General features: G+C 44.1%; 1 protein-coding gene across 7 annotated transcripts; it reads left to right on the top strand.

Moving 5' to 3' along the window:
• Positions 1-275: 275 nt before the first annotated feature.
• LOC132210159 (zinc finger protein 418-like) lies at positions 276-27,476 on the top strand. Of its 7 annotated transcripts, XM_059649582.1 has the most exons (6): positions 490-700; positions 8,652-12,674; positions 17,276-17,997; positions 23,247-23,509; positions 23,872-24,010; positions 27,384-27,476. In XM_059649582.1, the coding sequence occupies exon 2, from the start codon at positions 8,882-8,884 to the stop codon at positions 9,917-9,919; it is 1,038 nt and encodes a 345-aa protein (XP_059505565.1). In that variant the 5' UTR covers positions 490-700; positions 8,652-8,881; the 3' UTR covers positions 9,920-12,674; positions 17,276-17,997; positions 23,247-23,509; positions 23,872-24,010; positions 27,384-27,476. The 7 variants fall into 7 exon arrangements, with proteins under 7 accessions (XP_059505564.1, XP_059505562.1, XP_059505561.1 ...); XM_059649583.1 differs by lacking the exon at positions 23,247-23,509; XM_059649581.1 differs by lacking the exons at positions 490-700; positions 23,247-23,509; positions 23,872-24,010; positions 27,384-27,476 and adding exons at positions 276-480; positions 8,431-8,504 and having other exon boundaries at positions 17,276-19,802.
• Positions 27,477-27,773: the final 297 nt, after the last annotated feature.

Below are 27,773 nucleotides of genomic sequence, written 5' to 3'. Positions count from 1 at the left end.
ATACAACTTTTTAAAATGAGAAACCTCACCCTCCTTCCCAAGCTGAGATACAAATAAGCTCTGGGCCAATTCCTCTCCTTGTAACAAACTTGCACAACTATAAACGCGCCTTGGGAGCTGAACATCATACGCAATCTAGCATTCTTCAGTTCCGGGGTGATTGATGGCATGTATGGCCTATAGAAAGAGGGGCAGCCCGGGTATCTTTTCGGGATTGGCTGGGCGTCGAACCAATCAGAGTGAATAATTTACCGGAGCCAGGCTGTTTACGGAGCATGCGTAGTATCAATGCCTGAGGTGGTGGGTTTTAAGTGTGAGATGAGATGGAGAGGGGGACCCCGGTGAGACTCCGGGAAACTGCACTTACATGGGCTTAGACTGAACGGATTTACACACAGCAATGTCAAACTAAGAGCAACGTTTGTCTCTGCTGGACTGAGATGGAAGTGCTTTGAAGCGGCTGGTTATTGAAGCCCAAAGGTCAGTGAGCCGGAGTTTATATTCTCTCTCGCTCTCTGTGTGTCCCTCTCCAGAGATACTGTCTGAATGGCTGAGGTTTTGCAGCACTTTCACTTCCTACCACAGGTGGACCAGTTAAAAAGCTGCTTTACATCAGGGAGGCGGTTGGTTGCAGAAGTCGGTTCCTCACCTCCCGTGTAGTGTTTCATTTTCATTCGGAGACCGGCTGGAGTAACAGAAGGTGAGTGGGACTGAAATGAACAAGTCAGCAAGCTTACTGTTAATAAGCTTGAGAATTCTACAAATGAATCAATCTATTTTACAAACAGTGATTGTACACATTTATTGTACAAGTGAACCTGAGTTGATGAAACGCATCAGCCTTGGTACTATCAAGGGACATTGTCTGTGTGTATCTCCGTATTCATCCATATTTGTATGTGTTTCTGCCTGTGTCGGTATGTCTTGCTGTCTGCAATAGGACACCACTGTCCCAGAAGAGTATACCTGTTAAGTCTTAGAATCCCTACAGTGTGGAAGCAGGCCATCTGGTCCGTAAAGTCTGCATTGACTCTCCAAACAGCATCTTGCCTAGACCCACATCCATACCCTATCGCACAACCCTGCATTTCCCAGTGCCAATTCACCTAACCTGCACATCTTCAGACTATGCAAGGAAACCCACACAGACACGAGGAGAATGTGCAAATTCCATACAACGTCTGTGCGTGTATCTATAAATCTGTTTTTATGCCTCTGTCCATGAGTGTGTATGTCTGTGCTCCAAGCTCTGCCTGCAATGGGACACACTTCAAATGGGTGAATGCTGGAAATGTGCTTCAAATCAGAGATTAATGTAAATCAATGATCTGCTCCTGACTGGAAGTGAGCTGTCAGGTTCAGGTTTAGGTTACCACTACATTGGTAAAGCTCAAACAGTATTTGTTAAACGTACAACACTGAGATCCAGACAATGGGAGCAGAGGTGCGAGCAGCCTATCTCTGCCTCTGCTGTAACCACACAGAATGCATCAGGGTGAATTGAAAGAAGGGTCTGGATTAGAAATTATATTTCATCAACAGTGATGACATTGGGAGTGTTGACAAAATGTTAATTTTCATTTACAATAACTACATGCAACATATGTATATTGGTCAGCAAAGGGTGTAATAAGGTTAATGCTGGCAGTGGGAGGAACTTTTTCTGAAGGAGTCTCATCTGAGACTCTATCATTTTATGATGATGTCTCCAGGACATGTCTTTTATTCCCGCTTCGATATCATTTCCCAACTTGACTACCTTCCATTCACTTGTCTGATCCAGAGGTAACTGTCAAAAACCAATATTTCACTTTGTGGACAGTTTCATATGACAATGTTTGGTTTTCTTTAATTTCAAAAGCCTCACGTCAGGCTTAATGCAATCGAACACAAACAGCCCTCTTGATTTGCGCCCAAACTACATCCCTGTACTCCCTTCACCACTGATGCACAGTTGCAGCAGTCTCTATTATCTACAAGATGCACTGCAGTGGCTCAGCAAGGCTCCTCCAACAGCACCTTCTGAATCTGCAGTCTTTACCATCCAGAAGGACTGATGCAGCAGTCACATGCGAACGCCACCACTTGCTAGATCCCCTCTAGGCCATATACCATGCTGACCTGGAAGTATGACGTGGAGGTGCTGGTGTTGGATTGGGGTGGACAAAGTCAGGAGGCAGATGATATCGAGTTATAGATCAACAGGTTTATTTGAAATCACAAGCATTCTGAACCCTGCACCTGAATATATCACTTTTTCTTATGATGTGTAATAAAGTAGCACTTCACCTGACTAAGGAGGAACACCCTGAAAGGTTATGATTTCAAATAAACCAGTTGGACTTGAACCTGGTGTTGTGAGCCTTCTGACTTTGACCTGGAAATATATCATGTTCCTTCTGTGTTGCTTGGTCAAATTCCTGGAAGTCTCCTTTGATGGCAGTGTGGATCTACCAACAGTATATGGGCTTTAGCTGGCCCCAGCCTCTCCAGAGCAGTTAGCGATGGGCAATAAATCTGGCCCTACCCGGCGCTGCCAATGACTCATAAGCAAATAAAATAGTTATCATATTTAAATTAATATGCTAATTAGCAAGAAAACTGAAAAGGGATATTTATAGATCATATGTTGAAGGAGTGTGGTTCTTTTTTTATCACCCCTCTATCATTTGCACTTTGTTATTTTCCAGTTCTGTTCTGGCCCCTGCTGGGGTCACATCAATTTGACCTGTTCTTCTCCTGAGGAGCGCCATGAGTTTATAAATTACTTGCACACAGATACATGAGCTTCAAGCAACAGATCAAATATGGGTGTAAAGACTCTCCAATCTTTTTATTCGCCTGTGTCTTAAATGTGGACAGTTCTCAATGATCCCAATCTAAGTGTACAACCCCTTCCTAATGAACCTCACTGACTTCCTGACCATTCCCTGTGGGTTGAATTCTCTCCGGATTGTTTCAGGTCAGTTTCTCTCGGGAGAACGTGTCACTGTCTTGATGATGTCACAATGCTGTCTCGTTAACCCCGGCCACATTAACCATTACATTTCTGGCTGTTTCTCAAGGAGCTGCATGTGTTTGGGACCCTCTCTGCAGTGCGGGTTCACTGTGAATTGACATGCCATTTCTTTCATATATAACATATTATAACTACACATCCACTGATAGCCTAATGTAATGGCACATATCAACATTCAGGTGCATTTATCAAAATGTGTGCCTGCCTCAACATCTTTCCATGTTGTGCTGATCTGTCAGGGAGTGACCAGATTATCAAATGTGGTTTCCTGAAACAAAATGTAAGTATTGACAAGGAAAGATATCATTCAAAACATCTCGACATTCCAAGTATTAACAGCAACCTAGGTGGATACTAGATTGCAAGGTTCTCCTGAACTACATCTGAAATCAATTTTTTCCATTCGTTTATCATCCTGAACAATATATTCATTACTTTCTATTTAAAATTGGAGGTTCCTTGATGCATACAAACTTGCAGGGTTTTTGGGATTGAACAATGACTAATATTTGTTCTAATCACAGCCAGCATGATCTCAGAGGGCTGAAGGGTCTCCCTCTCTGTTCGACCACAGTGATTCTAGGATCCAAAGAGAACAGGATCAGCTACTCAAATCTCTCCAACCAACTGAAGTCCTGAACCCCTGATGATATTCTTGTAATTCCAGTCTCAAACTTCTCAAGAACTTAGCAACTTTCATCATAGGCACAGCCCATATTTGAGCTCCTTTCTACAGAGATAGAATGGAAAAGGAGGAAAATGATGTTTCACTTATTTGAAACCAAAGTTTGACTCCACTGGGAGCACTGTCAACATTTGTCACTGCCATTTGGTCAAAGGAAATAGAGGCATTGGAAATGTGTCACACAGAATCAAAAAGGCATTATCAGAACTGAAATCCTGTAACCCTCAGGCAAGTCTGGGGAGCCTTTCTCTAGAAAAGAGAAGACTAACGGATGATATGAAGGAAGCCTTTAGAATGATGAAGGGCTTTAAAAATCCAATAGCGGTTTTATGAGAAACCTCTTTACCCTGCAACAGCTCAGAATGTGCAATTCATTCCAATAGCATGAGATGGAGGTGAACAGCGGAATATCTTTGAGAAGTTGGATGCATACGTGAGGGAGAAACGAATAGAAGGATCTGCTGAGGTAGGAGATGAAAGGGGAGGATGTGGAGCATAAATACTGATGGAGACTAATTGAGTTGATTGGGCGAGAGATTCAATGGAATAAAGACAATCATATTTACTTCTGAGCTAACTGGAGCGGGTGAGGAAAACATTATTTCCTATCCAGGACAAAATAAATTTACTTCATTGGCTTTTGGGGATCATTTCCTTGGGAATGTTCATTCCCAGGCTCAAAGAGCATCAGCCTCACTGGAAGCAAGGTGGTGAGAGTGGCCAGTCCAGCAAAAAGAAACCCTTTGACCCTCTCGCTTCTCCCACTGTCAGCATGAACAAGGCTCAGTCTTGGATGTGAGTTTCCTTCATTTTCAGATCAATTCATGGGGTATAGTATTAATGTGGAGGTCAGCACTTATTGCCCATCTCAGTTGCCCTCCTTGAGAAGATGGTGGTATCTGGGACTGTAGTCTTTGAGGTGTAGGGTCACTCACCATGTTTGTGAGAAGTTCTAGGGTTTAGACCATAAGACCATAAGACATAGGAGGGGAAGTAAGGCCATTCGGCCCATCAAGTCCACTCCACCATTTAAACTATGGCTGATGGGCATTTGAACACCACTTCCCTGCACTCTTCCCCGTAGCCTTGGTTCCTTCTGAGATCAAGAATTTGTCGATCTCTGCCTTGAAGGCATCCAGCGTCTTGGCCTCCACTGCATACTGTGACAATGAATTCCACAGGCCCACCACTCTCTGGCTGAAGAAATGTCATCTCATTTCAGTTTTAAATTTACCCCCTCTAATTTTAAGGCTGTGCCCATGGGTCCTCGTCTCCCCGCCTAACGGAAAGAACTTCCTGGCGTCCACCCCTTCTAAACCATACATTATCTTGTAAGTTTCTAATAGATCTCCCCTCAACCTTCTAAACTTTAATGAGTACAATCCCAGGATCCTTAGCCCTTCATCATACGTTAAACCTACCATTCCAGGGATCATCCGTGTGAATCTCCGCTGGACACGCTCCAGGGATAGTATGTCCTTCCTGAGGTGTGGGGCCCAATCACAATTTACAATCACTGAGAGTACAGGAACAGCTAATATGGAATATTAGATTAGATTACATATATTATATTCCCTACAGTGTGGAAACAGGCCATTCGGCCCAACAAGTCCACACCGCCCTTTGAAGCATCCCACCCAGACCCATACCTCCATAACCCACACGCCCCTGAACACTGCAGGCAATTTAGCATGGCCAGTCCACCGAGCCTACACACCTTTGGACTGTGGGAGGAAACCCACGCAGACACGGGGAGAATGTGCAAACTCCACACAGACAGTCGCCCGAGGCGGGAATTGAACCCGGGTCCCTGGCGCTGTGAGGCTGCAGTGCCAACCACGAAGCCACCATGCTGCCCAACTGAGAGTAAAGGAACAGCCAATATGGAAGATGATGATATTCAAGTGCCAGTTATTTCAGTGACGCCATTAGATCCTCATGTGATGGTCATTTTGAGAATTCTGTCTGCAAATCTTCCCTTTCTCCATCCTGTTAATGAGAATGGTGTGCAGTATGGAGAAGAGGATGCAGGTGCTAACTGAACCATGTAACTGATTCACTTGTTTTTCTAGACAGTAGATGCTGTCTGTTTGAAATGCGCTGTCTAGCAGCATATATAATGCGGATTAACAGCAGATCCAATTCTTATGATCATTTGTGAACTTTCTTATACTTCAACAGACTGGATGACTGACTGAATCCTTTCCCACACTCAGAACATATGAATGGCTTCTCCCCAGTATGACCTCACTGGTGTACCTGTAGGCCAGATGAATCTCTGAACTGCTTCCCACACTTGGAGCATTTGAATGGCCTCTCCCCTGTGTGGATGCTCTGGTGTCTTACTGGGGCAGATGACTGAATTCTTTTCCACAACCTGAGCAAGTAAATGGCCTCTCTCCAGTGTGACCAATTAGAGATGGGCAATAAATGCTGCCTAGCCAGCGATGCCTTCATCCTGTGAATGAATTTTTAAAAATTCAGAGTAGGTGAATGGCCTCTCACCTGTGGCAGCACGTCGGTGTTTCCACAGAACAGATGAACCAGGGAATCCCTTCCCACACATGGAGCAGGTGAATGGCTTCTCCCCACTGTGAACACATCGGTGTTTAGTGAGGCTGGGTAACTGATTAAACTGACTGGTTCTTCCCATGCTGAGAGCAGATGAATGGTCTTTCTCCAGTATGAGATGGCTTATGTGACCTCAGGCTGGATGACGATGTGAATCCTTCCCGCACACAGGGCAGATAAAAGATCTCTCTCCAGTGTGACCTGATTGTGTGACATTAGAATGGATGAAGGCATGAATCCCCTCCTACACACAGCAGATATCGGTCTCTCTCCAGCGTGAGCTCGATTGTGTCCCTTCCCTGAGAGCAGATGAAGCTTCTTTCCCAGCGGTGAAGACTTTTATGTTAAATTTGGCTGGATTCCCCAAGTGAATTCCTTCCCACATAGAACAGCTAAACGAGTTCTCCCCCATGTGAACAGGGTCGATGTTGAATTCGACCTTTAGAGCTCTTAGCAACAGCTGCAGAACAACAAACCAGCTTGGCGAGTCAACCAACCTCAAGAGCTCTTAAAGCTTTTCGCACAGAGCATTTAAAAGGTCTCTTGTCAGTGTGAACCCACTGGTGTGACACGAGGCTGGGTGACTGAGCAAATCCCTTCCCACACATTTAGCAGGTGAACAGTCTCTCCCCAGAGTGATTACAACGATGAACTTCCAGCTGCCCTGGGTACTTGTACCCCATCACACAATCCGCACATTTCCACGGTTATTCCATGATGCTGATCTCCTGACATCTCTCCCGATTGGATGGTCTGTTGAATCCTTGTCCATAAACACAATGTGTGTACAGTTTCTCTGTTCTGTGGACTTTCATTTCCCAGAATGTTAACTGGATGATGTTGAATAATTTCTGCAGTTAGCTCACTGGAACATTCAGAATCATGTGTGTCAGTGTGCGGGTGCTGGCACTTTCCCACTCACACTGATGATTGAAATCTTTTCCCACAGACATCCCAGATAAACATATTCCCTTCTTGTACTGATGGTTGGATCTTGACATAGTGTTTGATTTGACTCTCCCATCTTCAATGTCTTTCTTTCTATTACTCTGTGAAATATTTACAAACATCATTACTGTCTGTACAGGGTAAAATCTGTAAAAAAAAATTCAATTTGAGAGATATTTTCCTCTATTGCCCCCCCCCCCCAAAAACATGTGATCCACACTAAAAGATGTGAAAATCAGTGCCAAAAGCAAAAGCAACATTCCTGAATAAATCAGGTTGTTGTTCCCAGTGTCTATGATTCATTGTCTACACTGAGGTACCAACTTGTGATGGGTAGTACCTATCCCAGTGGTGGAAACTACAAGGTCTCTGCCCAGAGGGAGATCGCACAAGACAGATGGTACCCTTTGCTGCCACTGTGCATTAATGGTGAAGAAAGTGAAACTTGAAGGTGACAGGCAATCAACTGTGCTGTTTTGTCTTGTATGGTGCCAAGCTTCTTGAGGGATGTTAGAGCTGCATTCATCCAGACAATTGGCATTCTCTCTCATACCTGACTTGTGTCTTGTAAGTGGTGGACAGACTTTGGGCAGTTAGGAGGGGAGTTGATCACTGTAAGATTTCTAGCCTTCACCCTGCTCCTGCAGTGACTGTATTTATATAGTTAGTCCAGTTCAGTTTCCGGTCAACCGTAACCTCCTGAATGCTGATAGGGGAGGATTCAACAATGGTCCTGCCATTGAATGTCAAAGAATCATGATGAAATTGTTCCGGGGTGAGCATTATTGAGCATTCATTGACAATTCAGCACTTATCTTGCTGTGCTGTTGTTCACTGATCTGGGGCTGGTGAGATCCCTTTACTGTGGATCTGAATACATTGCTCTGTTTCATCCCTATCCTCCCTGATCATCTCTTTGCCATGTCCTAAACCTTTCCTAATGAATGTTTTTAACCCTACAGTGATTGTTTCTTCCGATCATATCTCAATGAGGTTTCCGTGACTGCCCATCCCCTAGCTGTGTGTAGCTGATTTATTCCACTTGCACAAATGTAGCTTCCCTTGCTTCTGCAAAGCCTTACTCGCAAACAGCCCTTTCACTCTCCTGTGCTCCTGTTTGCTTCTATTCTTTGTGCTCTCTCTTTCTCCTACCTTGCTCCCTCTGTTACTGTCTACTAACTTTCTCTCTTGTTCTGTCCTCCCGTAGAGGCCAAAGTCTTGTGTAGGTCCAGACCAGGTGGCAGTTACCCTTCTCTGATGGATATCTATTAAAGAGTTTAGGTACTACAGCAATTCAGCAATTTTGTTCTCATTTTTTCGTTGTGCCATTCCTGTAAATTACCAGATTTGTTGAGATCAATTTCATAACCTAATTTTCTGTTTTTTGGGTTCTGATTTCCTTTTTTCTGTTTTAAATCAATTTCACAGGATCTTAGAAGGAGAAGATTTGCAGTTGGGAAATTCAAGCCAAAAATCAAATCAGGGTATGATGGATTTGCTCAATTGGTCACTACCTGAATATCAGCAGGTATTGAAAATGGAAGGGAAAAAAACCCATCTACATCTGGGAAAAAGAACATCTGTGTTCTCTGCATGGACGAGGCCTCAAACAATCTTCTGACTTCAAGAACCACAAGTGTTGTCACACTGAGAAGAAAATGTGGCAATGTGGGGATTGTGGCAAAGATTTCAGGTCCCCATCTGAGCTGGAAATTCACGAACACAGTCACACTGGTGCAAGGCCATTCACCTGCTCAAAGTGTGGTAAAGGATTCATGCAGCCATCTACCCTGCTGACACACCAGCGAGTTCACAGTCAGGAGCGACCTTTTCAATGTCCAGATTGTGGGAAGTGCTATAAAAGCTCCAGCAATCTGATGTCCCATCAACGTGTTCACACTGATGACAGGCCTTTTAAATGCCCAAACTGTGAGAAGTGTTTTAAAAGTTCTGGGGAGCACATGGTCCACCAACGTGTTCATACTGATGAGAGACCCTTTAAATGTTCAGATTGTGCAAAATGCTATAAAAGTTCTGGGGAGCTGATGCGTCATCAACGTGTTCACACTGATGGGAAACCTTTAAAGTGCCCGGACTGTGAAAAGTGTTATAAATGTTCCGGGGAACTAATGCGTCATCAACGTGTTCACACTAATGAGAGACCTTTCAACTGTGCAGATTGTGGGAAATGCTACAAGAGTTCTTGGGAACTGATATACCACCAACGAGTTCACACTGATGAGAGACCTTTTCAATGTACAGATTGTGGGACGTGTTATAAAAGTTCTGGGGAACTGTTGCGTCATCAACGAGTTCACACTGATGAAAGACCTTTTAACTGCCTGGACTGTGGGAAGTCCTATAAAAGTTCTGGGGGTCTTAAATACCATCAGCATGTTCACACTGGTGAAAGATCTTTTAACTGCACAGATTGTGGGAAGTGCTTTAAAACCTCTGGGGAACTGATAATTCATCAACGCATTCACACTGAGGAGAAACCATTTAGATGCTCTCACTGTGGAGCTGGATTCAGATGGTCATCTGACCTCACTGTACATCAGCGTGTTCACACTGGGGAGAGACCATTCTCCTGCACGCAGTGTGGGAAGAGATTCATTCAGTCGTCCCATCTGCTGAGACACCAGCGGGTTCACTCTGGGGAGAGGCCATTCAGCTGTACTAAGACTGGAAAGTAATTCCCTGAATCATCTGCCCTGCACACTCAACAATAAATTCACACAGAGGAGAGGCATCTTAGACTAGGCTGGAGGTCGTGCTGGAAGTGGTGTGTGAATTGGTAATATCATCTGAGTCTGAGTGGTGAAAAGAATCAAAAATAACTGAGAATGAGGTGAATGGAATAGGAGGGAAGACATAAAACGGCAAAGTAATTGGACTGAATGACCTGTTTGATTTCATGTATTAAGTATTCCAACTTAATCTTTCTTTTATAAGGTATTCAGAGGGTTTTATTTACAAACCAGAATCAACACATCAAGACCTGATAGCGTCAGTCAATTCAACAGGATCTGAACATCACCAGCCTCTGAATGTGCAAGGAGAAAAACTGTCTGTGAGAGAAGATTTTAAGCATCACGCAACTACAAAAGCACCGAGACACACACGTGAATGAGAGTGTACCAGTGACTAACCGTGGAAATAGCATTAACAATTTACTCAGCCTGAAAAATAATTACACTATTCACAACAGAGAGAGACTGTCCCTTTAATCTGCCCATGAACATCAGTTTCAGTAAATCATTGAACCTGGAAAGACTTCAGGACACGGACACAATGAAGTAACCATGGAAATGTGGGGACAGTGGGAAGGGATTCTGTTACCCATCAGAGTTGGAAAGTCGTCAGCACAGTCATGCTTGGAAAAAACTTCAGCTGCCCCGTCTATGGGGAGGGATTCACTCAGCCATTCAGCCTTGCACACATCAGCAGGTTCACACTGATGAGGGACAGTTCAACTGTTCTGACTGTGAGAAGAACATGTTCTCACGGGAGACTGAGAAAAGAGCATAAAGGATACATTGATATATCAACACAGACACATGGTGGAGGGCCCATTCACCTGCAAAATGTATGGCAAAGGATTCATTCTGTCAACCCACCTCCTGACCCACCAACTTTTTTACACTGACGTGAGACATTTTAAGTGTTCTGACGGTGAGAAGAGCTTCAAAAGTAAAAAGGATTTACTGAAACCACCAACATACTGTCACTGGGGAGGAACTGTTCATCTGCTCTGTGTCGCAAGTGTTTCACTAGTTCATCTTGTCTTCTAATACATCAGTTTGTTCACGCTGATGAGAGACCTTTTGGATGTCGTGATTGTAAGAAGAAATTTAAAAGCAGAAAGCATCTTCTTAAACACCAGTACACTGTCACTGGGAGGAGGCTGTTTGCCTACCCTGTCTGTGGGAAAGGATTCATTTGATTATCCCACCTGAGACACCATCAAGTTCAAACTGAAGAGAGGTCATTCCCCTGTGCTGACTGCAAACAGGAATTTGTTGATTCATCTGACCTTCTGATCCACCGGTGCATTCACACTGGGGAGACCATACATGTGCTGCCTATGTGGCAAAAGATGTAGTCACCTATCCCACCTCACGACACACCAACTTGTTCACACTAGTGAGAGACCTTTTAATGTTATGACTGTGAGAAGAGGTTTAAAAGTAAGCAGAATCTGCTGAAACATCAAATTCATACTGGGGAGGGTCCATTCATCTGCTCCAAGTATGGGGGAAGGATTCGCTCAATCATATAACCAGCTGAAACACCAGCAACTTCACCTGAGAGACCGGCAATTGGATTCTGCTAATATTGCTGTTGTTACATACATCCTTGTCTAGCTGCCCATTTCCAGTGGAGTTCACAGTTTGTCAGGAGTACCTCTATCTCCCATCACACTATTTTATATTACACTTTCGGTGTTTGGCCTTGTACAAGTAGAAGTGGAACAGTCTTCAGTAGGTCCTTCTGGGGCTCTGAAAGTGTAAGTGAACAGCAAAAGCATTTGAGCACTGAGAGCAGAGATTTGAGAACACTGTCTACAGGATGCACCAGGTAGGAGCAATAGGAAGCATCCAGACTACAGACTGTAATTGATCAAGTATGTGCACATGCTGGGGCAGATGGGAGTAATTATGGAGTTGATGAAATGTTCAGTCTGGTTACATGCTGCGATGCTATGAAGTCAGCAACAAGGCAAGTTTCAACATTGAATTTGTTTATTAGAAGCTAACATCAATTGTCATTAGAATCTTGTGTTTGCAGTACTGTAGATAAGAAAAACCTCAAAGTAAAAGTTTAAAAAGACACCAAGTTAGAGATCCTGGAATTTTAAGTCGGGTTTGAAAAGGTTTTGTGCCGGTAAAAGCTAAAGAAAGCTCTGGAAGCTTTTTTGTCAGTAAATAGAGAATGCTGGTGAAATAAATGACAACGGATGCAGCAGCCCTGAAGGAAGAATAAAATAAAATAAAATAACGATGAACATGCAGAACATCATGCAGTTAATTGAGGTGAAAGTTGTTCATATGAACTGTGACTGGGCACAGTGGGTGATTAATCAGACAAGAACAAGACTAAAAGAGATCCTTAAGAAAATGTCTGTGCAGTGAAGAACAACCAGAATCAGAAGATGAAGACACAAGAGAAAGAGCTTGAGGACAGAGGCTACAAAAGCTACGAGAAGTCTTTTTAGTCTCTATCTCGTTATTGACATGAGCAGTATAAGCAGCGTTCAACTGCTAATCACTGTCTGACTTTCAGTGTAGCTTGCTTGACAGCAGATAACCTTCTCCTGACTTTATCTCACCAAAACTGATAGTTACTTCATAACCCAGCTCTACTGCCAAGTCTACTCCTTCCCGAAATGGCCAATCTAGGCTGGGAGTGATTGGTGGAAGAATGCTTGAAGGAATGTTCAATGCTCAGGTAGGTGGAGGCGCGAAATCCATATTTGTGCTGCAAGTGTCCGTTCGGAAGAGTGTGACCTGTAACAGTGACCATGAATTCACTCTTTTTGCTGCTATGCCTTTCCCCATTTTTGGTTTATAAATTCAAAGTGTGGGATCATAAGATCATGATTATATATAGGAGCATAATTAGGCCATTCAGCCCTTCAAGTCTTCTCCACATTTCAGGCATGGCTGATACATTTCTCAACTCCATTCTCCTCCTCCTCCTCCCTGTAACCTTTGATCCCCTTACTAATCAAGAACCTATCTATCTCTGCCTTAAATAAAATCAATGACTGGGAGTCCACAGCTTTCTGCAGCAGAGTTCCACAGCACTTTTGTATTACATTGTCTGCTGATTACTCTTCCTTTGTTCTGTCCCTGACTTCCCCTTTTTTCCCCTCTAATCAGAGATGTTATTACACATGCCTGCAGCAGTGGACATTGAACCCAGACCTGTCGATTCAGGAGTAGGGATACTTCTAGCTCACCACAAGAGTGACCCCAACTTCCCCAAAGTTCCAGTTGCCTCGTCCTTCCCTTCATAACTTTCTGGTGCACAGTTGCTGAGAAGCGCCTGCACCAAACTCTGCCAGAGAAGAGGAGGTGGAACTGGAGGCCTGAGTGGGTGTGGGCGATCCTCCAATCAGAAGGTTCGGGCTGCAGAACTGATCAGGAATGAAATCTTCAGGACTGGTCAGAAAAGGAAAGAGTGAAAAAATTTACGAGATCGGATCATTCTCCCCAGATATAGAGAATCTCTCAAGAAATTAACGAGAGATATCAAGAAATAGTTGTGATGCAGAGTCCACAAACTTTCTTATTTTCTCATTAAGATGTAAAAATTGAGCTAAAAGCTAATTTTCAAAACCCCACAATGATTGTTAATGGTGGTTCTCAACCCTAGTATTTGGTGTGGACAGTAAGGACTGCAGATGGTGGAAGCTAAAGTCAATGAAGGCCAAAGAAGGCAAGTCTGTCATAGGCCTTCTTTTACTACCTTATCCACCTGTGCTGCCACCTTCAGTGCTCTGTGGACATGCGCACCCAGATCCCTCTGCACGTCAATACTCTTAAGGATTTGGCCATCATTGAATAATTTCCATCTGAACTTGATCTTCCAAAATGCATCACTGCACATTTGTTTTCATTAAACTCCATAAGATAATAACGGAATAGATTAGAGTTTCAGAAGGAGATGAACTGAGACTGGACTGGAGTCATTGTTACGGAAATAGGCAGTTTTACCCATGATATAGAAATATAGTTGGAATCTCATCTTAGCGTGAAATATTTCACCAAGTTTCTGAACAGTCTTTCGGCATTAAGCAGATGCCATAGAAAGAGATTCAGTCAGTGGCTAAGGACTGTGATAATGGGAACTGCAGATGCTGGAGAATCCAAGATAATAAAATGTGAGGCTGGATGAACAGAGCAGACCCAGCATTGTAGATGGCGGAAGTGTCAGAGGTTGATGTGTTGTATCCGGAGGTTGGTGGGGTGGTGTGTGAGAACGAGCGGGACCCTCTTTGGGCGGGGGCGGGGTGTGAGGGATGTGTTGCGGGAAATACAGGGGACGCGGTCAAGGGCGTTCTCGACCACTGTGGGGGGAAAGTTGCGCTTCTTGAAGAACTTGGACATCTGGGATATGCGGGAGTGGAATGTCTCATCGTGGGAGCAGATGCGGCGGAGGCGGAGGAATTGGAAATAGGGGGATGGTGGGTGGTAGGAGGTGTATTCTAGGTAGCTGTGGGAGTCGGTGGGCTTGAAATGGACATCAGTTACAAGCTGGTTGCCTGAGATGGAGACTGAGAGGTCCACGAAGGTGAGAGATGTGCTGGAGATGGCCGAGGTGAATTGAAGGTTGGGGTGGAAGGTGTTGGCGAAGTGGATGAACTGTTCGAGCTCCTATGGGGAGCAAGAGGCGGCGCCGATACAGTCATCAATGTAATGGAGGAAGAGGTGGGGTTTGGGGCCTGTGTAGGTGCGGAAGAGGGACTGTTCCACATAACCTACAAAGAAGCAGGCAGAGCGTAGCTGTGGGAGTCGGTGGGCTTGAAATGGACATCAGTTACAAGCTGGTTGCCTGAGATGGAGACTGAGAGATCCAGGAAGGTGGGGGGTGTGCTGGAGATGGACTGAGAGGTCCAGGAAGGTGAGGGATCTGCTGGAGATGGACCGAGAGGTCCAGGAAGGTGAGGCGTTCCACTCCTGCACATCCCAGATGTCCAAGTTCTTCAAGGACCACAACTTTCCCCCGACAGTGGTCGAGAACGCCCTTGACCGCGTTTCCCGCATTTCCCGCAACACATCCCTCACACCCCGTCCCCGCCACAACTGCCCCAAGAGGATCCCCCTCGTTCTCACACACCACCCCACCAACCTCCAGATACAACGCATCATCCTCCGACACTTCCGCCATCTCCAATCCGACCCCACCACCCAAGGCATTTTTCCATCCCCACCCTTGTCTGTTTTCTGAAGAGACCACTCACTCCATGACCCCCTTGTTCACTCCACACTGCCCTCCAACCCCACCACACCCGGCACCTTCCCCTGCAACCGCAGGAAATGCTACACTTGCCCCCACACCTCCTCCCTCACCCCTATTGCAGGCCCCAAGATGACTTTCCACATTAAGCAGAGGTTCACCTGCACATCTGCCAATGTGGTATACTGTATCCATTGTAGCCGGTGTGGCTTCCTCTACATTGGGGAAACCAAGCGGAGGCTTGGGGACTGCTTTGCAGAACACCTCTGCTCGGTTTGCAATAAACAACTGCACCTCCCAGTCGCGAACCATTTCCACTCCCCCTCCCATTCTTTAGAAGACATGTCCATCATGGGCCTCCAGTGTCACAATGATGCCACCCGAAGGTTGCAGGAACAGCAACTCATATTCCGCTTGGGAACCCTGCAGCCCAATGGTATCAATGTGGACTTTACCAGCTTCAAAATCTACCCTTCCCCAACCACATCCCAAAACCAGCCCAGTTTCCACCCCCCACTGCACCACACAACCAGCCCAGCTCTTCCCCTCTACCCACTGCATCCTAAAACCAGTCCAACCTGTCTCTGCCTCCCTAATCTGTTCTTCCTCTCACCCATCCCTTCCTCCCACCTCAAGCCGCACCTCCATTTCCTACCTACTAACCTCATCCCACCTCCTTGAACTGTCCGTCTTCCCTGGACTGACCTATCCCCTCCCTACCTCCCCACCTATACTGTCCTCTCCACCTATCTTCTTTTCTCTCCATCTTCGGTCCGCCTCCCCCTCTCTCCCTATTTATTCCAGAACCCTCACCCCATCCCCCTCTCTGATGAAGGGTCTAGGCCCGAAACGTCAGCTTTTGTGCTCCTGAGTGGCTAAGGACTGGACTTGGTAACAGGGACTGAAGGCTTTCATCCTCCTAATGTTCGGTCAAAGGAAGTCTCTATTTCTCCAGAGCTGTATATCAAACTGGTAAGGATGGTGTGTCTTGGAGCATAACTTGGTGGTGAAGATTTTCACATAGATCTACCACCCTGATCCTTTGAGCTGGTGGAGATTGAGTATGTGTGTGATTGTGCCACACTTCTGGACAAGCTGCAGACATACAAAGTCCCTCGTCCTTGCCCTCTGCCTCTCCTACTTCCTCCCCACGTCTGTTTCTTTTCTCTCTAACTCTGCTCCGTGCAGGTCTTATGAAGGCCCACAACAAGTCACCGGTTTCTTCACTGATTGACATTAGTTTTACTCCTAGTTGAGCTTTTATAACAATCCAGCAGCTTTCATGGTAATTCTTCAAGTGCTATCCCTGCAAATTGCCAGATTCACTCAGTACAATTTTACAACCTGCCTTAATGCTTTTGTGGCTTCTTTCTGACTCCGTACTTCTGTTTCAAATTAATTTCACAGGGTATTGAGATGTTATTGGGATAACATCCCATTGATTTATATACTTCTATACATTAAAGCCTTTTACCTGCCTACACATAGGTATGCAGGCACTGCCTTCAAGCTTCCTGCCCAGCTAGGAATTTGGTGTAAGACTTTGTAACTCCTTATCTTCCTGCACATCGGGATGCGGACGCTACCTTAAGCTTCCTGACTGAACAGAATCAGAGTTAAACTGTCTCAAATAAGGTTAAGTGAGGAACATTTGTAAAGGTGTGAGACTTCTGAAGTATGTAACTTCTGTCTCTGAGAAAGGGACCAGGGCACTGACGTTGTTCCAGCCAGGCACATTGGCAGCTTGAAATTACAATCTGTCTCATTAGGAACTTGAAATCGCCTCCTGCCATTAGCAGTCACTTCACGAACGATCGATCCTATATCCTGGTCTTTTATGTCCTTGATGTAATAATTGTTTTGTATCCTGTCTTTGTCTGTTGTAATATTTGTTTCATGTATCATGTCATTGTGAGATGTGAAATTGTTTAATCTATTATGTACTTAGTAAAGTATAAAAAGCAGGGACTGTCCGCTGCTCGAGGAGAGTTACTCACGAGGCGCTGCACTCTGTGCTGGGTTGCGTACGGTGATTCTCCACAGGTCGTTCTTGCTTGGTAATAAAAGATTTGTGTTTTTCTAAACAGGTCAGTGTCTTGTTATTGCATCAAGTCAGTGAGGGTCTCTGAAAACGAACCTGACATTGGGGTATGAGAAAAGGAGGATTTGAATTCACGAAACTGAAAGCAACCATCACATCATGACCTAATGAAGTCTCCCAAATTTATCATACCCAGAATATCAACACATTTTAAGCACGGTAAGAGGAAGCACTGTGCACAAATACTGGAGTTGTGTGTGCAAAAAAGGCCTCGGACAATCAACTGGTCTCGAGAACCACAAATGTAGTCACACAGGGGAGAAACCATGGAAATGCATGGATTGTGGCAAAGGATTCAGTCACTGCTCTGCGCTGAAAATTCAGTGACATGTTCATACTGGGGAGGAGCCATTCATCTTCTCTGACTCTGGAAGTGGATTCACTGAGACGTATGACTTCAAGGAATATCAGTAGGTTCACACTGATTAGAGACCTTTTAAATGCCTAAACTGGAAGAAATGCTTTAAAAGTTCTAGCTATTGCAATCCCATCAATGTGTTCACGCTGGAGAGAGACATCTTGTTCAAGAGTCTGTGAATTGCCTTAAATCTTCCAGGGAGCTGATCGTCCATCAGCGTGTTCAAACTGATTAAAGACCATTCAGGTGCTCTCACTGTGGAAACAGGTTCAAGGAAAACCTCCCAACTCATTACACACCAACATCTTCGAACTGAAGAGAGGCCATTCACCTGCTTTGAATGTGGGCAGGTATTTATTTGGTTCTCCACCTTGTTGCCACACCAGTGAGTTCATTCTGGGGCAAGGCCATTCACCTGCACTGAATGAGGAAGTATTTCAGAGTGAATCGTTTCTCATGGCACACCTGTTGAAACAGCAGCAGTTCCACTGGTGATTTCAGAGCTTTAAACACCCAGCCCAGCTTTAGGTGCTAATGCAATGCAATGATTGATTTTAATGCAATCAAAAATTTGTCTGTTGAATTCCTGTGCCAAATTCTTCCCTTTGAATATATCCAGGAAACTAGATATGTGTGGAATGTATCATACAGCAATAATGACTGACTTCAATTCCCATATAAACTGGGTGAACCTAGCCAGCATGCGTGCTGTTGAGGGTGGAATTCAGAGTTTGGACTGAACATTTCTGAAACTTGAAGGACCACGTAGGAATCAGCTTGGTTTAGCTTTAATATGCTGTAAAGAGAAAGGTTAATTAATAACCTTGCTGTTAAGGAGCCTATGTTGAATAGTGACATCAGTACTACAGACTTTTTAATCAAGTTCTAACATGATAGAATAGCAATATGGTTGCCCAAACATCCCAACGAGAACATATATTCAAGAAAGCACCTCACCATCACCTCCCGCGTAGTTAGGGTTGGGCAATAACACAGCAACACCCATATCCCATGAGCAGGCAACAAAAAAAAATGACAGTAGTAAAAGTACTGAGCTTGAGTATTTGCAAAGGATGGTTTAAATTGCTGTTTGTGTTCAGGTCTTTCAAAATTATCACATTCATACAGAGCCTTTTTTTGAAAAATTATGCACAATAAGCTTGTGTTGTTTTATTACAAGAACGCTAGCAACCTCATCTGAATATGTTCAATAATTATCCATCATCCCAACTTAATTGCAAAAATTAAACTTGTGATCTAAATTTCATTCAGAAACCATTGTGCAGTATTACCAGCAAATGGGATCATAACATTTGGAAAATGAGCAGTGATCTAGTTGAAATTAACAAGGATCTTACATGGTAGATGTAGATTGATTTCTACCCTGGCTGTTAATTTCAACAGGGACTTTGTCTCAGAATAAGGGGTAAGGCCATTTAAAGAAAATAGACAGATTGTCAGCATTTTCAGAGACAGAGCAATCGGCCAAGTGGCCACGTTCTGTGCTCTTAAGATTCAATTAAACGGGTTTATGATGAATCAAAGTTTAATTATTTATACAGCTTCTGTTTCATTTATAATCAGTTGTCTCTTTTTTCAATAAATGGGGAATAATTTCACCAATAATTACCACTGATATGTAAAATAAAGATCACAATTAAAAATGAGAGCTGTATTACATCAATAATCAGGACCCTGTTACATTAAAGTTATTTACTGATTGTAAAAGACGAATAAACTATATGCTGTTGCATTAATCAAGGCAGTAATAATCTGTTATTCAATAATGGCATTTATTTTGAGAGAACTTGAATATAAAAACAAGGATGTACGACTGAGGCTTTATAAGACCATAAGAAGGGCTCTGGTCAGGCCACATTTGGAGTATTGTGTGCAGTTTTGGCTCCCACATCTTAGGAAGGATATACTGGCCCTTGAGGGGGTTCAAAGGAGGTTTATGAGAATGGTCCCAGGAATAGAAAGCTTAACCTATGAGGAATGTTTGAGGACTCTGGGACTATATTCGTTGGAGTTTAGAAGGATGAGGGGGAAATCCAATTGAAACTTACGGAATACTGAATGGCCTGGACAGAGTGGATATTGGGAAGATGCTTCCATTGGTAGGAGAGACGAGGACTCAAGGGGACAGTCATAGAGTAGAGTAAAGGGAAGACCTTTCAGCATGGAGATAAAGGAGAAACTTCTAGAGAGTAGTGAATCTATGGAATTCACTGCCACAGACTGCTGTGGAGGCCAGTTCATTGACTACATATAAGACTGAGATAGATAGGTTCTTGATTATCAAGGGGATCAAAGGATACGTGGAAAAAGCAGGATTAAGGGTTGAGGAACTTATCAGCCCATTGAATGGCTGAGCAGATCCGGATGGGCCGAATGGCCTAATTCCTGCTCCTATGTCTTATTAACACACAACCTGCCTCCCTTCCCTCATTGATCAGTAAATGTCAGTCCCCCACCCCACCAAAAAAAGAATTGTTTTTGGGTGACACAGATTCTGAGGCATTAAAAGGGGGTTACATTGGGAAATTCGGAGAAGCAGTGATTCATTACAATCCCTTCTTAGACTTTAAATGCACTGATTGTATTTCATTATTCACTGTCACAATGTTCTGTCTCCCTGAGAGATGTTATTCATGGTTATTAGGCATCCCTGTGGTTAATTGATTTGGTGTTAGTATCTGTTTCACTCCATACATCACCCTTACAAATAGCTTGTAAAAAGTGCTGATCAAACCAAAGAGCTTTCAACTGAGTCAGTGGTTGTGATCAAAAAGCTGCATTGGGCAGTTCACATCATCCACACATCTGACACTAGGCTTCTAAAACATACTCCCTCCTTACTTAAGTATGGAATGCTAATTCATCCAATCATCTCCATGCCTTTATCCCAAATTTCCTTCCCTGAAGATGCTTCTCGATTTCACTGTCACAGTCACCTATTCCAGGTATCAATCTAGTAAACCACCTCTGAACCACTCCAATAAATTTATACATTTCCTGAAAAAATTTGATGAAACAGTTCAGTGTCTTTGAGATGTGGTTTCACTTATACCCTGCACAAATGAAGTGTATCCTTGCATTGATGATCAAATTTTGTCACAAAAAGAATGGCAGCCCATTAGCTTTCTGATTATATACTGCATGTGTAACCAACTCTCTTTGGCTTGAGCTTGAAATTTCACTGCATCTTTGAATTCTTCAGTCATTCTCCATTTAAGTTATACTTGGACCTTATTTGTTTTTCCTGCCAAAGTGAATGATTTTATATTTTCCACATTATACTGCATCTGCAAGATATTTTGTCTGTTCACCAAATCTATTTCACACAGTAGACTCTTTATGACTTCATCATAACATAAATAGAAAACAATCTTTAGCTACCATGCCATCAATCCCCTCCTTTAAGTGATTTATGTAAATTCTGAAAGGTTAGGGATTGGGTAAGAAATGCTGCCGAGTCAGTGACGCCCTCATCCTGTGAAAGAATTTTAAAAAACACGCAGTAAAAGGCTGATGATAATTAGGTGCAAGTGAACAGAGGAAACTCTGTTCAATCTTGCTATGCTATCCATCTGAAATTGATGATGTGGAAATACTTCCTATTGAATGTGCTGTTAAACAATGGAAGAAAGCAACCCTCCCATCTGTCCAGAACACACAAGTTCTGACTCCAAACACGCTGCCTCATTCACTGATTGAGGGGTGGGGCAACCCCTCCAACCATTCTCTCCAATAGGTCCAGGAACTCCCCACCTACACCCTCCACCTCCTCCGAGACTTTCAATTCCCTGGCCCTCAACACCTCATTTTCACCATGGACATACAATCCCTGTACACTTGTATCCCCTGCACAGATGGCCAAAAGCCCTGCATTTCTTCTTCTCCCACAGGCACAACCAGTCCCCCTCCATCGACACCCTCATCCACTTAACCGACTCATCTTTACCCGAAACAACTTCTCCTTTAACTCCTTCCACTTCCTATAGACAAAGGGGTGACCATGAGAACCTGCATGGACCCAAGCTATGCCTACCTCTTCGTAGGATAAATAGAACAGTCCCTCTTCCCCTGCTGCACTGGCACTATCCCCTACCTCTTCCTCCACAACATTGATGGCTGTATCGGCAACTGCGTCATGCTCCCACGACGAGATTGAACAATTAATCAACTTTACTAATACCCTTCACCTCAATCTCAGGTTCACCTGGACCATCTCTGATGCCTCTCTCTCTCTCCTTCCTGGACCTCTGTCTCCATCTTTGGTGACCACCTTGAAACCAACAACTATTTCAAGCTCACTGACTCCGACAGCTACCGAGATTACACCTCCTCCTACCCACCTTCCTGCAAGTACGCCACCCCCTACTCCTAACTCCTCTGCCTCTGCCATGTCTGCTCCCAAGATGGGGTGTTCCATTCGCAAACATCCAGATGTCCTCTTATTTCAAGGACCGCAACATATCCCTTCGTGGTTGAAAATGGTCTTGCCTACGTTTCTTGCATTCTGCACATCTGCCCTCACATTCCTTCCCCTCCCCCAAATAAGAACAAAGACAGAATCCCCTTGTCTTCACATATCACCTCACTAACTTCTGTATCCAATGTATCATTCTCCACCATCTACAATCCAACCCACAACCAAAGATATATTTCCCTTCCCACCCCATCTGCCTTCCAAAGGGACTGCTATCTCCAGGACTCCCTCATCCACTCCACACTCCCCATGAGCCCTACCACACCCAGCACCTATCCATGCAACCGTAGAAAGTGCTGCACCTGCATCTGCACCTCTCCCTCTTACCTCCATTCAAGGCACCAAGCAAAACCTTCACATCAGACAGAGGCTCACCTGCAAGAGCCCACTTCAACAGACATGCATCATTGCTCTCCATGAGGCCTCCTCGACAATCAGTGAGACCAAGCAGCAGCTCAGAGACTGCTTTCTACAGCACCAGCACTCTGCTCATGACAAACAACATCTTCCAGTCACAGTGATGATGGGAACTGCAGATGCTGGAGAATCCAAGATAACGAAATGTGAGGCTGGATGAACACAGCAGACCCAGCAGCATCCTGAGATGCTGCTGGGCCTGCTGTGTTCATCCAGCCTCACATTTCGTTATCTTCCAGTCACACACTGTTTCAATTCCCCCTCCCGCTCCCTGGGTGACATATCCATCCTGGGCCTCCTTGCCTTTGGATCCTACAACCCAATGGCCTAAATGTTTATTTTACCAGTTTCAATATCTCCCCACCCCCAGGCTCATCCCATGACAACCCTCCCTCTCAACCCCACCTCCTTTGGAGAGGCAATGTCCTCACAGCATTTACGCTGTCAAGCCCCTTCAGAATCTGATTGGCTTCAATGAGATTACCTCTCATCGTTCCAAACTCCAAAGTGTACCATCCCACTCATTCAATGTCACTGTTAAAGCTCTTTCCACTGTGCACTTAGTTAGAAGCCTCGCTGATTTCTATTAAAAAAAAATTGTTTTGCATCTGAGAGCTGGATGGTGACCTCTGGACTGTGAGCAGCAACTTGTGTTAAAAATAAATAAGCTCTTGTTTTTGTTTTAAGGCCAGGCCTGGAAGTTAATTGCAGGTCAGATGTTTATCAAAAAAACTCTGAAGACTCTTTTGGTCATGAATGAAGTCAGTTTTTGCAAACTGGTGCAAGCAAATCTGGGGGAGAACATGATAAAACAGATGGAAAGGCAACAATTATTTTTTGAACTGGAACTTTTTGAGAAAACGAGTTTGGCTGTGATGCTACAGCATAAAGATTTGACAATCCTGTGTACCAATGAGACAATGCATCATGGAAACTGCTTCAGTAATACGGTCAGTTTTGTTTTTGGCTTTACAATTTCTCTGCTAACTTTTTTTATTTATCACTTGGTGTGAATTGGGCTGAAAATAAAGGGTATTGCTGTGTTCACTGAGGAGTATATGCAGTATGCTGTTAGGAGATGCTTGTGCATATGCCAGTGACTGAGATTGATGGAAAAGTGTGGAGTGGATGGAGGGAACCAAGCAGCATTGGAAACTGGGTCTTCTTTACCCACCACCCCTTCCTCACCTGTACTCCCTTCCCTCCCCACTCCAACCCCAATCCCACCCATCCCTTCCTCTCCCTTCCCCCAGGATCATCAAACTTCCAAAGATAGTTTCTTATTTCATACATACTATGTTGCTTTTCTCAGCTTTTCTACAACTGGAGAACTGGATAGAAAACGAGAGACAGAGCAGCCGATTCAGAAGCTTCCAAAATCACTCTGCCCCTCGTTGACCTTCCTGAACTGCTGCAGTCCATGTGGTGAAACTGCTCCTAATTGCAGCTCGGTAAGGAATTGCAGGAATTTCTTACAGTGGTGATAAGAAATGCTGACATCTGTGTCAGTTAGAATCATTTTGTTGTGTACCCCATCTTTAACACAATAGAACTATAGAAAGCAGGAACAGGAGTAGGCCATTGTCATGTTTGAACGTGGCTGATCATCCTACTCAGTAGCATGTTCCCATTATAGACCCATACGCTTTGATCCCTTTAGCCCTATATCTGTCTTCTTCTTGGAAACATTCAGTGTTTTGGCCTTAACTGCTTTCTGTGGCAGCGAATTCCACAGACTCACCAGTGTCTTGAGTAAAGAAATATTTCCTCAATTCAGTCCTAAAGAGTCTACCCCATATCCCTAAACTGGCTCCCTGGTTCTTGACTCCCTGGTCACTGAGAGCATCTTTCCTGCATTTAACTTGCTAGCCCTGTTAGCATTTCATTGGTTCCTGGCAGATCCTCCCTCATTCTTCTAAATTCCAGTGAATTTTGTCCTAACCAATCCATTTTGCCTTTATGCATCAGTCCTGCCATGCCAGGAATCAGTCTGGTAAACCTTTGTGTGCAGCCTCCATAGCCAGAACATCCTTTGTCAGATAAGTATTCCAAACCCGCACATAATACTCCATTGTGGTCTCACCACAGCGCTGTATAATTTCAGCAAGAAAGCCCTGTTCCTGTACTCGAACGGTGTTGCTTTAAAGGCCGACATGCCATTTGCCTTCTTCACCTCCTGCTGCAGCTGCATGCTCACTTTCAATGACCTGTGTTCAGGGACATGAGATCTCATTTCCCATTTCCTTTTCCGAAATCAATGCTGACTGACTCTGTCCAATCCTTTCACTGTTTTCTGGTGTTAGGCTAATTGGTCTGTAATTCAATGTTTTCTCTCTACCTGCATTATTAAATAGTGGGGTTGCCTTCCAATCCAGAGGAACTGTTCTAGAGTTTAAGAATCTTGAAAGATGACCATTAATCTCCTCTAATCGAAACACTAGTTTTTAAATGCATCCACTCTATCATGGGTCACTTTGTTAAGAACTCTGGGGTGAGGATTACTGGGTGCTGGGGAGTTGTTGGTGTTTAATCCTGTCAGTTTTCCCAACACCATTTCCTCACTAACATGATTTCCTTCAGTCGCTCCCCAGCAATTTAGTGATATTACTTGTGCCATTCTTTGACAGAACCAACGTATGTAGTTAGAGATAATGGGAACTGCAGATGCTGGAGAATTCCAAGATAATAAAATGTGAGGCTGGATGAACACAGCAGGCCAAGCAGCATCTCAGGAGCACAAAAGCTGACGTTTCGGGCCTAGACCCTTCATCAGAGAGTCTGATGAAGGGTCTAGGCCCGAAACGTCAGCTTTTGTGCTCCTGAGATGCTGCTTGGCCTGCTGTGTTCATCCAGCCTCACATTTTATTATCAACGTATGTAGTTAATTGGGTTGCCCACCTTTTTGTTCCACATTGTAACTTCCCCTGTTTCTGATTGTATTGACTTTGTTTTCATTAATCTGTTTTTCCCTTCATTACATCTTGAGGAGCTTTTACAATTAGTCTGTATGTCCCCCACAAGTTTAATCTGAGACTTTATCTTTCCCCTCTTAATCACTCCCTTAGTCCTCTTCTGCTGAAATCTGAACTGCTCCCAGTCTTCAGATCTGCTGCTGTTTTGAGCCAATTTATTTGCCTTTTTCATGGTTCCAGTACTATCCCTTATACTCCTTGTTAGCCATGGCATGGTCACCTTTCCCACTTTATTTTGTGCCAGACGGGAACGAACAATGCTGCTGTTCTGTCAAATGCTCTTTAAAAGTTTATGTTTTTGACTTATGTTCCGCAATTTATTGTAGCCTGCCTGTGTCTCAGACCATCACAATTTCCTCTATTTAGATTTTGGCCCCTAGTCTTAGAACCAACTCTGTCACTTCGCATCTTAAAGAAGAGCTCTATCACTGACTTCTTCACTCACCCGCAAGGGACCTCATACAGATAGATTACGAACTATTCCTTTCTCATTACACAACTAAAATCTTTAAATTTGCCATAGTCCCAGAAGACCATAGGACTGCTCTCTTATTTGGGAGAAAGAGAAACGGAAAGAGAGAAAGAGAGATGACAATGGTCCTTAAACCTGAGGGTTGCCATACCTCAGACAAGGAACAAGGTTAAGATGGTGAGACCTTCGTGGAGACCTCGACCAGTAGATGAATTAAGCATGTGCTGTTGGTTTCACTCTGCATCACAAACCAGCCAGCTAGCCAAATGAGCTAACCCACCCTCGGCCATTACACAGTACACAGTCGAGGGTGATCTGTCCTCCTTTTGGGTTATAGTGTCCTACAGCACAGAGACAGGACCTTTGGCCCAAACAGGTCTAGACCAATGAAAATATCTGTCCACGCTAACCCCATTTCCCTGCACTTGGTCCACTTCCTTCTAAACCCTTCCTATCTATGTATTCGTAAATGCCTTCTAAATGTTTAACAACCGATCACAAGATATAGAGCTTAATGAAAGTATTTGGCCCATTGAGTCTGCTCCACCATTTGCGCGTGACTGATCTGTTTCTCAACCCCATTCTCCTGCCTTCTCCCATAACCATTGATCCCCTTACCAATCAAGAAACTATCTATCTCTGTCATGTATACACTCAATGGCTTAGCCTCTATAGCCCTCTATGTCAATGAGTTCTACACAATCACTACCCTCGGGTAGAAGAAATTTCTCCTTATCTCAGTTGTAAAGGGTCATCCCTTCATTGTGAGGCTGTGCCCTCAGGCTCTAGATCCTCCTCCTAGTTGAAACGTCGTCTTCGTGTCCATCTATCCAGGCGTCCCAGTATTCTCTCAGTTTCAATCATATAGAGTCAGAAAGCACAGGAATGGACCCCCAATCAGCCCATGCTGACTATGTTCTGAAACTAAAGTCGTCCCACTTGGCTGCACTTGGTCCATATGTCTGCAAACATCTCATTCATGTACTTATCCAAATGTTTTTTAAACATTGTAACTGTAACTGTAGCCACATCCACCACTTTCTCTGGAAGTTTATTCCACGCATGCACCACTCTGTGCAAAACAAAAGTCGCCGCTCATGTTATTTTTAAATCTTTCCCCGCTCACCTTAAAAATATGCCCCCTAGTCTTGAAATACCTCACGCTAGGGAGAAGAAACCTTCCGTTCACCTTACCTATACCCCTCAGGATTATACAAACCTCTGTAAGGTCACCCTCAACCTCCTGTGCTCCTGTGCTCCTGTGAAGGAAATCCCAGTCTATCCAGCCTCACTTTATAACTGAATCCCTCCATTCCAAGCAATAACCCAGTAAATCTTTTCTCAACTCTCTCCAGCTTAATAATATCCTTCCTCTCACAGGCCGACCAGAACTGGACATAGTACTTCAGAAGAGGCCGCACCAACGCCCTGTACAATCTCAACTTGACATCCCAACTCCTGTATACAAAAGGCATGAGCAATGCAGGTAAGCATACTAAACACCTTCTTAACCAACCTGACTACATGTGACGTAAACGTCAAAGAATTAGGTAAATGAAGTGTCACTGTTCTACAGTACTATCGAAGGCCGTACCTTTGATTGTACAAGTCCTGTCACTCCCTTTCATTTCACCAAAATACAATAACTGTCATATATCCAAAGTAAACTGCATCTAGATCTCCTCAGCCCACAAACCCAATTCACCAAGATGTCTTTGTAACGTTTGATAACGTTCACTGTCCATTATACCACTAATTTTGATGTCATCC

This window comes from Stegostoma tigrinum, chromosome 11, assembly GCF_030684315.1.
Source record: "Stegostoma tigrinum isolate sSteTig4 chromosome 11, sSteTig4.hap1, whole genome shotgun sequence".
Classification (NCBI taxonomy): domain Eukaryota; kingdom Metazoa; phylum Chordata; class Chondrichthyes; order Orectolobiformes; family Stegostomatidae; genus Stegostoma; species Stegostoma tigrinum.
Note: the sequence above shows the minus strand (reverse complement) of the source record. Positions and strands in the feature narration are given on the sequence as shown.

What these genes read in the sequence shown, in the direction of transcription:
- LOC132210159 (XM_059649583.1), top strand. Translation starts at nt 8,882, where the DNA reads ATGTGGCAATGTGGGGATTGTGGCAAAGATTTCAGGTCCCCATCTGAG.